At 41.3% G+C, this 14,928-nt stretch overlaps 1 protein-coding gene across 1 annotated transcript; it reads right to left on the reverse strand.

Annotated features, from left to right (window-relative positions):
- Window positions 1-1,255: 1,255 nt before the first annotated feature.
- On the reverse strand, window positions 1,256-2,281 carry LOC131397320 (vomeronasal type-1 receptor 4-like). The gene has a single exon (XM_058530122.1). The coding sequence runs from the start codon at window positions 2,279-2,281 to the stop codon at window positions 1,256-1,258; it is 1,026 nt and encodes a 341-aa protein (XP_058386105.1).
- Window positions 2,282-14,928: the final 12,647 nt, after the last annotated feature.

Genomic DNA, 14,928 nt, shown 5'->3' on the forward strand with positions numbered 1-14,928 from the left:
CCCAACCCAGGTCCGTTTGGCCATTTCTATATGAAAATGTTTTAAATATGCTGATATTCCTCCATGTAATCAGATTTTAAATGACAACCATCTCTCAAAGGATGTACACATTTTATAAGTTAGCCTAAAATGCTTCTAACTGAACCTGAATTTGGTTGATGTGTTTCTGAGAGGAGTATCACATCAAACTACAGCATATACTCCCAGACATTTCACACAGTTAAAGCTGCATTGTCTCAGGCGATGTTAATCTTGGTCAGTTAGAGTGTTTATCAGGCTTCTCTACTGTAAAGTTAAATGCTGTGTGGTGTGTGTTTGGGGTGGGGGTGGGGTGTTGAATAAAGTTCCACTTACTGGAGGACTGAGTAGCCACATATATCATTTGTCATTTTTCTGTGTGGAATCTGTGTCTCTTCTCCCTCCTTTATTTGTTGATTCAAGTATTCATTCCTATCAGCATGAACTCATTTATATGTAAATGAAGTTGTGGTATAATAAAAAATTATATATCTCCTCTTTGTCTCAGGTTCCTGGCACAAAGCTGCAAAAACCCTTGGAATTTCCTGAATGGTAGAAGTGTCTTTGTTATGTTAATGAAGGAACTGAAATATGAGTGTGTGTGTACCTGTGTGTGTGTGTGTGTGTGTGTGTGTGTGTGTGTGTAGCTGTGTCTCTACATGGGAGTGAACACCAGAAACCAACCACCTGATTGGATTTGAACAGTCAGCTGTCCAACCTCCAGGGTGGGATCAAGTTGAAATATTATAATTTAGCCTAAAAAGAATCCAAATTTGCACTCCCCCTTCACCCCATACTACTTCATTATTACCTGAGAAAATTCTTTTCTTCACTTTATTGAATGACTATGGCACATTTCACTTTGTCCTGTAACTTTCCCAACAATTCCATGCTTAGTTAATTTCTGGATAGATTTAATATGTCAGATTAAAAGTTACACACTCTAAGACTTCCCCACGACCTCTAGATTTGTTTCAGGTGTTATTTTTTTTTCAATTGCGCTGGCTCTGAGCTACTCCATTGGAAGTGTGAATAAAATTAAAATTATACAAGTATTTTCATAATAATTACATGAGGTTTCATTTACATTTACTATTACTATTTATTGTTTATTTTGGGGACAGAAGCTCACCCTCTCTTCCTTACCACTTTCTGGCAAGGTGATTGTTGCATAATTAAGCTTACAATTCTGGGGATGATTGAGTAAACAACTGAACACTATGCCAAAACATACAATTTATTTATTTATCATGTGTTTAGGGGATTTTGTAATCCACATAGGTGCAAAGCAGAGCCTGGATATGCTGGAGTCACGGTTCCTGAGAACAAATGGACAGGCAGTTGGGAAACATCCATTGATTAAGGCTGAGATATTCACCAGCAGCCATTTGGGATTGTCAAAAATACCAATACAAATTTGAAAGATGGAGGAGAGAGAGTAAAAAGATACAAAGGTGCTCACCAGGACAAGGATGCTTTGGGTAGCTCTACACTCAGGGGAGGATCTAGGGAAGACGTTGGTCTTATGAATATATTGGACTCTCTGCTTGTGCCTGTAGAGGATGAAAACCACGGACCCACTTGCCCAGAGCAGGAGCCCAAAACAGAAAACATCAGGGATTGAGAGCAGTGCTGCATACAATGAGTCTCTGGTTTTGTCATGACGAATAGTAGAACAGTATCCAAAATGTTTTTGGTTTGTGATATTTTTCTTGCTCCAATTGCTACTCACAAACATAAGATAAATGACATTTACCAGCAAGTGCAGGATCCAGCACAGAAAAAGTGAAGGGATAATGTAATTGACAGCTTTCACTTTAAGCTCTGCCCACCTGGAGTTCCTGGAGCTTATTGTGACGGCCTGGAAGACACTCAAGAGGCAGTTGGTACCAAGGGTCACACCCCTGCCCACTCTGTGAAGGTAGAAGAGAAGTTTGCATCCAATATCACTGGGATAACGGTTCCACCCAAAAGATTCCATTGTCTGGGGGATTCCTTTACAGAGGAGGGATAAGGAGTTGGCTACAATCATGTGCTTAAGAATCAAATCCTTGGACCTTAACCTGACCCCAGTGAAGTAAAGGAAGAGATAATGGTAAAGAAGAGAGAAATTCCCCAGGAGTCCAACCATGGTCTGCGTTAAGAAGATCACTCCTAAGACCACATCTCCGGAGGGCATTCTGCGAGTTCCCAGTGACTGAAATTTGTCTTCAGAACCAGAGGATCCTGCACGGGAACAAGAGGTGTGGGTTTCATGTACCATGTCAACTGAAATCCAATATTCTCCACTTCTCACTAGTTTTTCCTTAGAAATGGTGTTGGGAAAACTGGATATCCACAAGTCAAAGAGTGAAATTAGACCCCTATCTTACACCATACACAAAAATCAGCTCAAAATGGGTTAAAGACTTAAACAGAAGACCTGAGACTGTAAAACTCCTTCAAGAAAAGATAGGGGGAAACCTTCTTGACGTGGATCTTGGCAACAATTTCTTGGATGTGACACCAACAGCACAGGCAACAAATCCAAAAAAGGACAAGTGGGACCATATCAAACTAAAAAGCTTCTGCAGAGCAAAGGAACAATCACCAAAGTGAAAAGGCAACCTACAGAATTGGGGAAAATAGTTGCAAACCATCTATTGCTATGGGGTTGATATCCCAAATACAAAAGACTCTCCTGCAACTCAACAGGAGAAACATCAAATAACCCAATTAACAAATGGGCAAAGTTCTTGAATAGACATTTCTCCAAAGAACGTATGAATGATTGGTAAGTATGTGAATAAGTGCTCAACCTTATGAATCATCAGGCAAATGGAGATCAAAACCACAATGAGATGTCACCTCACATCTGTTAGGATGGCTACTATCCAAAAAAGACAAAAGTTAACCAGTGTTGGTGAGGATGTGGAAAATATGGAGCCCTTATTCACTGTCGGTAGGAATGTGAAATATTGCAGCTGCTATGGAAAACAGTCCTCATAAAATTGTAATAGAACTATTACAACATCCAGCAATCCCACTTGGTATATATCCAAAAGTATTGAAATCAAGATCTCAATGAGATATCTGCATGCCTATATTCATTATAGAATTATTCACAATAGCCAAAGTATGGAAACAATTTTGAAATGCCCATTGACTAATGAATGGATAAAGAAAATGTGGTATATACATTTAGTAAAATATTATCCAAGTTTCAAAAAGAAGGATATCCTACACGGGTGAACATAGAGGACATTATGCTAAGTGAAATAAACAGTCATAGGTGGAAAAATACTGTATGATTCCACTTATATGATGAATGTAAAACAATCAAACTCATAGAAGCAGAGAATGGAATGGTGGTTGCCAGGGGCTGGAGGCAGGGAACAAAGGGAAATTACTGTTCAATGTGCATAAAGTTTCAGTTATGCAAGATGAATAAGTTGTAGATATTGGCTGTACAATATAATGCCTATTATTAACAGTACAGTGTTGTGAACTTTAAAGTATTTTAAGAGAATATATTTCATGTTGTGTTCTTACCTCAAACACACACACACACATACACATACAGCAGCACAAGGAATTTTTTGAAAGTGATGGGCATGTTGAGTACCTTGATTGTGGTGATGGTATCATGGAGGTATGCATATTTCCAAACTCATCAAAATGTACACATTAAATATGTGCAATTTTTGCTATATCAATTATATATCAATGAAGCTTAAAAGAAAAAATATTTAACATTGTTATTTTACTAACAGACTTTCAAGAGTTGAATATATAACCTTTGAAGAGCGCCTACCATGTATGAATCATTGCTATAAAGGTCATACATGTGGTAACTTATTCTTAACAAACCTGTGAGACGTCACTACTATTACTTTCATCCTAAAGCCAAGGAGAACATAGACAGAGAAGATAAATTATTTGTCTAAATTCATATCCTACATAGAGCAAAGTATGGACTTGAATCTGGCTGGGTTTTTTGCAAAGACAGTGCATTTCACCGCTGTGCTACACGAAGTAAGCTTGATAGCTGTGTTCTTGGAATCATCTCTCTATATTTTTCTTTTCAACTTTGTCATTTTATTTTTGTTTGGTACTAGATTACTTCATAATTTTTGTTGTACCAGTTTTCCATGATGTGCAAAGATCGATTCTATAGGCCAATATCAAAATGAATAAAACTTTAGAGATTTAAGAAAATGTAAATGCACTAATTACAAGTTCGTCCTATAGGAACATGTCCCATGACAAGTTGAACTGAATGAATGCAAAAATGCCTCCATATTAGGATGGAAACAGAAAGCAAAACTATTTTGGGCATTTGGTTTTATGCTATGAACAAAAGTATAATGACATCTATCACAGTCTCATGTCTTGCCCTCAAATATGGGACATGGACTACTAATACGGGATAAAACGGTGTAAGGTAAAAAGTATCACTAATTTTAGAGCATACACTTACCTATTAATACCTTATTATAAACTATTAGCCATGTAGTAAGTCTTATAAAATATACTAATATATGACGGGGAAATTGGAAACACTTATGTGTGAACATTGTGTGCTTTATAAATTGACATGATAGAATTTGTGATTGATATTAGAGAAAATATGACAAGATATATTTGATTCTGACAGCTACTGTATGAAACCCATCATAATAAAGTCATCTTTTCGTTAAATGCTGTTTCCCTAGCTTCAAGAGAGAAAACAGTCTCACCACTGTAACAGCTAGATCTTAAGTTAGCATGAGAGAAGCCTTCTTAGGGAAAGGAGGCAATATTGTGACTACGACTCGGATTCACTAGTCTCTGTGAATACATTCTAGCCTGCATGTAGCCTAGATGATTAAGCACCTCTCCCTTTTGCAAGATACGTGATATGCTAGTATTATGACTCTTGCTTACATATATCTCCAAGCTATGATAAGATGATAACTTTGTTCTCTGAGTTCCCAGGAACATGATGACCTCCAGAAAGAAAAACTCTGTATTGGTACCCATCACAAATGACAGAAGAAAGAGATAATGTGGCTCCTTGAAGTTCATCACACTGGATGGTTGATGTCCCTAAACCCCCTCCTGCCCATTTCTCCTATATAACTGCACGAAGATTCTGTATGATTTTAAGATGGCTCTTTAGGACGTTAGTCCACCATCTTCCGGTTCTGCTGGCTAATCGTATAAACTTTCCTTTCTTAACCACCAGCTCATTTGCAATTGACTGGCACCGGATTGCAGTGAGCAGAACGAGCCCCTTTCACTCGGTTACACCATGATCAACGACCATGATGTTTTCAGTAGAGACACAACTGTCTCCATTAAGCACATCATGCTCGCAGATTTAGAGAAAACTTTTCTATTCTGGCAATTGTCACTGGCATGCATTGTTTCTTCACAAGATTACATGATTCCTACAGATTTCTTTATCCTAGTCTTTATTATACACATGGAGGAATTCTAGGTACACCTCTAGCAATTCCAAAAATTTTGTCTATGATTCCTGTAAGGTAGGCTGAAAGCAATTGGTTTCAGAACTACAGGTCCTAATTCCCTTAAAAATCAGGATTCCTTTTCACTGAATTAAACACCAACAATCAGTATCATTGTGGATTACACTACATCACATGAGTTACAGTCAGAGATTGGTGTAAATTCTCCAACCCCATCTCTTTACCAACTCAGCTCATGCCTCAGAAGGATTCCTCCTGCTGTGTGGCTTTGGCACTGGACCAATTTCAAACCCAGAACAACCCCTTTTTTCCACATGATTACTTACCCATGTGTACTCCTGACAGGCGTCCACACCTTACCAACTTTGCCTTTCAGACTGAAATAGAAAAGATTCTCCCAAATCGGTCCTGCTGTTTGGCTGTTGAGCTCAGTGTGAAAGTCATGGCAGCCAGCACAGGGAGGGAGGGAGGCAGCCAGATCCTAAGATATGGGGTAGTGATGCGGTGACCTCACCTCCCCTCAGAATTGCAATTATTATTTCACCTGTAGTGGCAGTGACACTGCAGGCGTGGGGAGTTGAGAACATTTAGGAAAAACTTTTTTCCAAAGTTGCTAATTACCAAAACCAATTACAAGTTTCTAGTTAACATCTACAGAGGGACCTGTAAATGATTGGTAGAGGCTATGTTCAATTCCTAGAGGTCTCACTGGATGCTCTGCTGTGCTGGCAAGTTCTTCCACCCAAAAGTGAGTTCTTCCTAACGCTCAGACCACTGAGCTGAATGGTCATTAAATTATGAGCAGAGAAATGGAACCAAAGAACCAGAGAAGGATTTTCGAAAAGAGACAAGTAAAAGGAGGAACATGATGGGAATCACTCAATGCCAATTAATTTGGAAGTCTAGATGATATGGATCAGAAGGGGTAACATGCTATTTCTTTATCTAGGAGATAAGCAACTCATTGGATAGTTACCACAGTCTTCTCCACTTATTTTTTGCTGAATTTTCAGAAATGACCACTGCTTGCTCTTATAATTCATGAAGAAATATAAAATGGGAGTTCAGATTAACCCTTTGCCTTTTCCTATAAACAAATCTGCATTTTATCCAGGTTCACTATCCAATGCCTTTCAATTTGCAGGTCTGGGATTTGCTCCATAATGGTGGACACCCTCTACTTCACATGCATGTGAGCACACACACATACATGATGACACAGGCACACAGATTTAAGAACACACACACAGAAAGAACGCCAGATATAAACACAGGCATGTACACTCAAACACATCAAATACACGGTGCCTCTTACCAGTTCCAGAGCTCCTCCCTTGGTGGAGTGTTGCTGGGCATTTTTCCTCAGTGCACCTTTACAGGTTAGAAACTCAGAGCCCTGTGCACACCAGAACTCTCCAGTCCCAGCACCTCTCCCCACCAGGGTCAGGGCCTGTCATAGAGGCCCAGCCTTTGTGGGTTCACCAACATAGCTCCTCTGGGTTCTGCTGATATACGCTCCCCGGCCGCTTTCAGAAACACTTCTGCCATTCCCAGAGAGGAGGCCCCCACCTCCATGAAGCATCACAGACTAGGCTTTGGGGAAATCACTGGAACTCTCTCTCAGCGTCCCCAAACTCCATTCTCAATCCCCAAATCCTCCCTGGATTCTGGGATCTCTAAATCCCTCTCAATTGCTGAGCACCTCCCTCCCTGCCCATGCCTGCGTGCCTGCTTGCTTCCACTTCTCCTTCAGGCTGAAAAGCAGATCCTACCTGTGCTGTCAAGGAATCTGTCCCTGGACCTGATGTCCAACCTCCTGAGTTCTCCCCATCTGAGCTGGGCTCTGATACTGTGGATAAATAAAGTATTTGTGTGACCCACTGCCCCCCAGGGACACCACATACCCTAGTTCATCCCCACACACGCAATGAGACAGCCTGTTCTTTTTTTCAAAAAATTATTTTAATTGAGGTAAAATTATATTAGTTTCAGGTGTACAATATAATGATTCAACATTTGTATATATTGCAAAACAATCACCACAGTAAGTCTAGGTACTGTCTGTCACCATACATAGTTACAAAAATTTTTTTCTTGTGACAAGATCTTTTAAGATTTCCTCTTTTAACAACTTTCAATATGTAAGAAATTATTATTAACTATAGACACCATGTTGTACATACATCCCCATGACTCATTTATTTTATAGCTGGAAGTTTGTACCTTTTGATCAACTTTCCCATTTCATATCCACCTCCAGCCACATGCACACTTCTGGCAATCACCCATCTGTTCTCTGTATCTGTGAGCTTATTTTATTTATCTATTTATTTATAGATTCCAGCTATAAGTAAGATCAGACCATATTTGTCTTTCTCTGACTTATTTCACTTAGTGTAATGCCCTCAATGTCCATCTACATTTTCACAATGGAAAGATTTCATTAATTTTAATGGCTGAAGAATATTCCATTGTATATATATTCCACATTGATCTTATCCATTCATCCATGATGGACACAAGTTGTTTCCATATCTTGGTTGCGCCAGAATATTATTAACCTTGGTTTTCACCAGATCCCAGGGCGTCAACTTCTCCGAAGTCTTTGTTGCCACTGAGCTCCTTGCCCCGGCGAGACTGAGTCATCTCATCCCCTGCGAGATGCAGAATGAATCAGCCAGCAGGTTGGCATATGTAGAAATATTTTTAAAAATAGACTATATTACTTTAGAGCAGTTTTTGGCTCATAGCAATATTGAGCACACTTTTCAGAGATTTCCCATGTACCCCCTGTCGCTACACATGCATACACTCTCCCATTGGCGACGTATGTATAAACATTTTAAACAAACTATATATGGTTAAAAGTATATAGTTATTTGTATATTTTTTAAAAAAATCCTTGCTAATGACGAAGACCAAATTATAGTGTATTGTTTCAGATATACACACAGGAGATAAAACGAAAGCGCTAAGTAAGAATCAACAGCCAATTAAACATTCCGTCTAATCGGAGGGGAGAACGCGCGGTGATTGGATCACAGGTGATTAGATTAAGATGATTGGATTATCGGGAAGGAAAGTGCTGGCGGTCTGCGAGCAGTATAAAGCCCAGCAGAAGAAAGGACTTTCTCCTCAGGCATCTCCTCTTGAGTCATCCTGGAAAGCCCTCTGTCAGAGAGACAGCATGACCATAGGGTAGTTTCCATTACTATTTGGGGCCTCGTTTGTCCCCCAGAATAATAGGAGAATAGGAAATTCTATAAGGACCATTTTAGGTGTTGAGGTAAGGATTAGTTGTTTCATAGCATTTCTTTTTTTTTTTTTTATAATTTTATTTAGTTATTTATTTTTTCCCCCAAAGCCCCAGTAGATAGTTGTATGTCATAGCTGCACATCCTTCTAGTTGCTGTATGTGGGACGCGGCCTCAGCATGGCCGGAGAAGCGGTGCATCGGTGTGCCCCCCGGATCGGAACCTGGGGCCGCCAGCAGCGGAACTCTCGCACTTAACTGCTAAGCCACGGGCCGGCCCTCATAGCATTTCTTAGCACAGAGCCTGATTCAAAAAATATTTCAGAAATGTTAATTTTTAGACAAAGGTCAAAATTTCCAAGGAATGATCACTCAACTGCTGATTTGTGTGGGGTGGTGGGTAAAACTTATGGATACCTTTGACTGAGGGCCTTTGAAAGCTTTAAGTGATTTGTTAATTTACCTTTTTTTTTCTTTTTGCAGAAGGTTTGCCCTGAGCTAAGATCTGTTGCCAATCTTCCTCTCTTTCATTTTTCCCCCCAAAGCCCTGCTACACAGTTGTATATCATAGTTGTAGAGTTGTAGCTCTTCTATGTGGGATGGCATCTCAGCTTGCCTTGATAAGCTGAGAGTAGGTCCAATATCAGGATCCGAACTGGAACTAGAGAGCCCCAAGCCTGAAGCAGAATTCGAGAATTTAACCACTAAGTCACCAGGCTGACCCCCGTTAATTTACCTTTTATTCCAATGTATTCATGAGAACTTGTTTGGAGCTGGTGAAAATTCAAGATCCTGATCCTAACCCCATAAATAAATCAGAGCAGGACCTCAGCTGTGAAGCCCCCAGTCCAATGTAGAGGAAAGAATTATTCTACATTAATTTGTAGTTGTAAAATGCTCCCTCACTACTGGATTTTGGTAACAAAATTTGAAGAGGGAAGAATATTTTATGAAATATTTTCGAATATGATTGCCACAGGATAGATATACCATTTCCCTGATCATTTCTCTCTTGTTTCTATGGCAAAATTGTCTTTTCTTTTGCCTAATATAATCTATTATGATAAATTTGATTATCTTTTTATGACAGCCTGTGGTAATATATTCTGTTGCTGTTTTCAAGGAAATGATATCTTTTTCTGTAACATTCTATTTACTTTTCAATTAGATTCTATTCATTTCCTGATTAAACCAGTTCCATCTTTTTCTTCCTTTTGTAATCTTTTGTTCTGTCTCTAATATCTTAAAATGAACACTTCCTATAAATTTTACATTTGTTTGTAATGTGTCCATTTAGATTAAGGAATTTCCCATGAACCTAGGTTTTGTCCTGCTCCCAAGTTTTGACAAAAAGTGCTTATTTTTTATTTTTCTTTATGATTTCCATTTGAATTTCATTTTTGATTTCAGAAATTTGGGGGAATGTATTTCATATTTTAAAAATTACATAATATTATAAACAAGTTAAATAATACATTTATATCTAATTTTGTTAAATTATGACAAAGGTGGAATAAAAAATGTAAAATATTCAGTGTTCTAATATACTAAATTTCCTTTGAGGTCAATTACATGATCAATTTTTCCAAGTGATTTATGGTATATCATGTAAGGTCTCTACATGAGAAATCAGCTTTTCGTATATAGGAAACGTGTTCAGTCTAGTGGAGAAACTTTTTTTTGATTTATCACCTTATTTTCATTCAAACTGGTACTGTGTTGCTAGTAGAAGGATATGTACATGTAGTGTGAGCAAAAGGTAAAAGGTGAGATGGTGGGCAGAGAAGAGAGATGGGACCTGACTGCATCCTGCATGTGGGAGATCCCAGGGATGTGGAGAATTCAGCAGTCTCATTTTCTACCCTCCACAGACCAACAGAATCTGCAGGACAGCACAACAATGATGGACCCCAACACACTTTCATTGGAACAGGGCAAAGAGATCTTACAGCTTGGGATTCCACAAAGAGATGTGAGTATGGCAGATGCTGGGCAAGTGACATGTGGAGGAATGAAGTGGCCTCCAAGCCTTGTGTCACTGCCCAGGCAGGTTCTCCTCCCATGACCAGGGATCAAATTCAGTGATTAGCAACATGGATACATGGCATTGACCAACGAACTGGACATGCAGTGTCAGATGGGCAGGGGCATTTGCAACTGTTGTGGCCTCAGTTCCCACCTGGGATCCAACAGCATTCCCTAAACACTCAGCTCTCAGCCCTTGGTGCCACTTGGAGGCCATCAGCAAACTCACTGTGGGATTGGAGGAAAGGACTTTACACTCTGATTAGCATTACATTAAAGAACTCAACAAATTGGGAGTTTGTTTATCTTCTATTATCCCAAGGCTTCTTTCTGTGTGCAGAACTCTGATTGTATCTTGATTCTTTTTTTCTCTCTCAGATTGACACGACAGAGAAATGGGTCATCGTTGCCGCTGTGGAGGTTCTGCTACGGTTTCCTCTGATGCTGGGAGAGGATCCAAGTGCCTGCTGTGTCTCAAATAAGAAATATCAGCCTTCGGCGGACCAGCCCCACATAGCTTCACAAAACCATAGACACCCAGAGGAGAGGTAGAACAAATGTCAGGGAGTGATGTGGGTGTGGCCTGGGGGGATTCCCTACAGAACACCAGTGTGGGCTCTGGAATTCTGCCTGAACATACCTGGAGGCTTCTGACTTGTGAGTCCCTCACCATACATAGGCTCTTATTTGTGAGATGTCTGGTGTGAATTTGCACATATGTGTGAGCTTGCACAGGCATCCTCAGATTGCTCATCCACATTTGGCTTTGCGCATGCCTCTGTTGAAAATTGGCATGTGGTTATGGGGTCATGTATTTCTTTCACAGGCGCCTCATATCCAATCTTTGCAAAGCTTTGTCAAAGGACCTGGCAGGTTTTCTCAGTAAGACGTTGTTCTGTGAAAATTGTGAGTTTTCTGTAAATATATGGGGAAAAAATGAATAGCTGTTGGCTGCCTGTGTATTGGCTTTGATAACTATTGGTAGATGATTTAATTTGGAGGGATTGGCTGGATAAAAACCTAGAACACAGGCCTAAGTCACATTAAAATTCTCAGGGAGGAACTGTACAAGTAACGCTGATCATCCCAAAGTCTCGAGAATCAGGCATTAAAGGTCGCAAATCTAATTTCACCATTTGTATACCAAGTAGTCTTGTCTCAGGCAGTGTCCTGTTCTGGGAGTAAGTAATGATGGGAAAAGATCCCACAATGACACAGAGTGGGACATCAACTCATGGGAAGAGCACACCATTGTGGGTGTGACTTAGTGGTCAGTGAGCCCCCATCTACTCAGAGAAGTAGGGGTACCAGAGACTTCTGTCTCTGTGTCTACATAAATTTTTTTTTGTCCTTTTCTTGTGACTAGGAAGACCAACAATCAATTCCTGAGGGAGAATAACCAGAAAGCCGAGGACATGAGGCAGATGGCAGGTCATAATATACACCATCAGCCCCAAAGATCCTCTATAGTCCAGAACCTGAAGAAGCCACAGAGGGAAACGGTGGGTCAGAAGACTCCTTTACCAGGAGAGGAGAATGCCCGTGTAAGTGGAGGTTAGGATGTTTCAAGAACCAGAGGGTCTTCATGGACCCCAGAAAGTGGATTTACACATGGAAACCTCTGCATCTGTAACTTGGGTGTTCTTACTTATCCAAGGCTGGCCAGGTTTGTGATGTCCTCACCTGGCTGATTGGCCCGTTGCTGAGGAGCAACCTTATTCTCTATTAAATGTCCTGTTCAGCTTAGTGTTTGTCCAATACTCAAATCCAGTTCAGAACCATCACCTTTAGACACTAAATTTCTTCCTCTCAGATCCCTTTCTAAAAGGTACTCTGGGCGGGACCATAATTTTTGAATTTCCTGGCAACTGACGGGCCACAGGTCTGTGTCCTCTCCCCCAAACTGATATCAAACTCAAAACATCTGTCCTTACATCAACCTTGAAAGCTGCCTGTGATTCCTGCTGATTCACTGACCACTCTCCTCCTCCACCCACAGGTGAAGTGGAAGAACTATGGGGCCTTTGGGCACATGGCCAGCAGCAGGAGGTGCCCCCTGAAGTGCTGAGGTGGGGCGCTTGACCCCCAGCCCTTGGGCTCCAATAAGAAGGAGAACCTAGAACCCATGAAGCCCCAGGAACTGCGGTCTCTAGGTTCCTTTAAGAAGACTGACAGAGCTGGAAACAAGATAGAGGTGGGGAATCACAGATTCAGAATGATCCTTGGGCTCTGGAACCTGAGGACATCGTGTCCCCTCCTCTACTCTTCCTGCACAGCCATCTCAGGCACCGATAGGAAGACTCAAGAGAAGTAGACAGAGCTCCATGTCGTCCAGGTCTTAGCCCTCAGAGGTCACTCTAGCCCTGAGAATCACTAAGGGGGAAGGGCCAGGGAATATCTTAGGATGTTGCACATGGCAGGCAGAGAAGCAATTGAGTCTGAAGGAGAGAACTTCATGCTGAAACCGCAGTAGGGAAGAGAGCACTTCCTGGAAGTGGGGGCTGCCTCCACTTTGCAAAGGAGTTGCCGTTGCAAAGTTTCCCAGGGGGTTCAATGCCTCCCTCGCCCCACAACAAGGGCTGAGACTGGGCTCCAGGACTGACTTTCTTTCCCTCACTGATGTGGACAGGAAGGTCAGGGGCATCCAGACAGTAGACATGATTTGTTCTGCAGGCAGGAGGAGCAGCAGAGGAAAGCTCTACCACAGAAATTTCCCGTGAGTCCCCAGGAGAAGAAGCCGAGTCCCTGGATGGGATCCACAGGGTCCTGACCCTCTATGAGGGTGACGCTTGCCTCTGCTCCCCAGCTCTGTCCTCTTCTCTGTCTCTAATTTACTTCACATCCATGCCCCTCAGGTGTGCAGTTAAAACCCAGGCTGGCCTAGAGGAGTCCTGTTTTATTTGTGTAATTTTCATATTCTTGTTCCTTTATTTGAATATCTTTTGCTTTTTTTTTTTCTCTTTTGTTCATGCAGACCAGCAAATGCCAGTGGAGGCATTTCTGTACATGTGTGAAGTGTTTTCTGAGATGCCTTCTATGATGTTGTATAAGACAAGGCATCTTTTAAATTTTTGTAAATACTCCCAAACTGGTCTTCAAAAGAACATTTTCCATTATGCTCTCCATTTTGCGTAGGGAAATGGTTGTACCCTTGATCTTAACAGACAATATAAGGAAATTTTTCCTTGTCGTATCTTATAGGGAGAAAATCAGATCAGTCTTGTAGTTTTTTCCCCTGACCACCTTCAAGATGGGCATCTCTGCAAATGGACAGTGACTCTTCGTATGTCTTTTTCTGTGAAGTTTAATCCCACATGTGTTGTCTGTTTAAACTCTTGTTCCTCTTTTTCCTCCTGATGTAGAGAACATCCTAATGCGTACTTTTTATCTTTCCCTTATCTATTTTATTAATTTGCTATTTCCCCTTTGTCCTAAGTTGTTTGTTATTTACTTGTTTTCTATGATCTAGTGAAATATGTCAGTGCTTCCCTTAATACAGTCTGACAATTCTGACTCCTGAGTGTCTAATTGGAGGTTTCTTCTCCCCCAGCATCCCACCAGGCCAATGCCTCTCCAAACGACCCAGAAGAGATGTGTCCTGGGCCCTGTTCTCATGGGTTGGCCACCTGTCAAGACACCTGATATGAGGTCATTCTGCCCTACACAGTCTCTTAAAAAAGCACCTGAACCGAGCACTTGTGGACCAGCCCAAACACGTGAGGTGAACTTCACTGACTCGCCCCACCAAGCTCTGAATAGCTACTGCCAGGACCCACCTCTCATTGCCAAGTTGACAGCCAGCAGGCTTGATGATTTTTCCTGTGATATTCCCCAGTCTGCCAGAAGTCTCTTGTCCTGGGTCGTGTCTGTAACCCCGAGGCACAAATCCAATGTCCTTATGTGGACTCAAATCCCAGCCCACAGCCTGCCACACAAAGTTGTGGCCAGAATTGTAAGTCCATCACCCAGGCAGGAGTCGAGAGGTCTTCCCAGGTCCCTATCCAGACTGGCCAGAAATCCCCAAAGAGAGGAAGGTTTAGCCTCTTCTAAAACCCCCAGTTGAGTTCTCAGTGACCTGGTCTGGAGGCTGTCCAGGCTTTTCAGCTTCCCCCAGGACAACTAGACTTAGATCCAAACAGGCACCCTAAGTGACGAGGAAGCCTGATGCCCAACTTTGACCTC

Source organism: Diceros bicornis, chromosome 34, assembly GCF_020826845.1.
Source record: "Diceros bicornis minor isolate mBicDic1 chromosome 34, mDicBic1.mat.cur, whole genome shotgun sequence".
Taxonomy (NCBI): domain Eukaryota; kingdom Metazoa; phylum Chordata; class Mammalia; order Perissodactyla; family Rhinocerotidae; genus Diceros; species Diceros bicornis.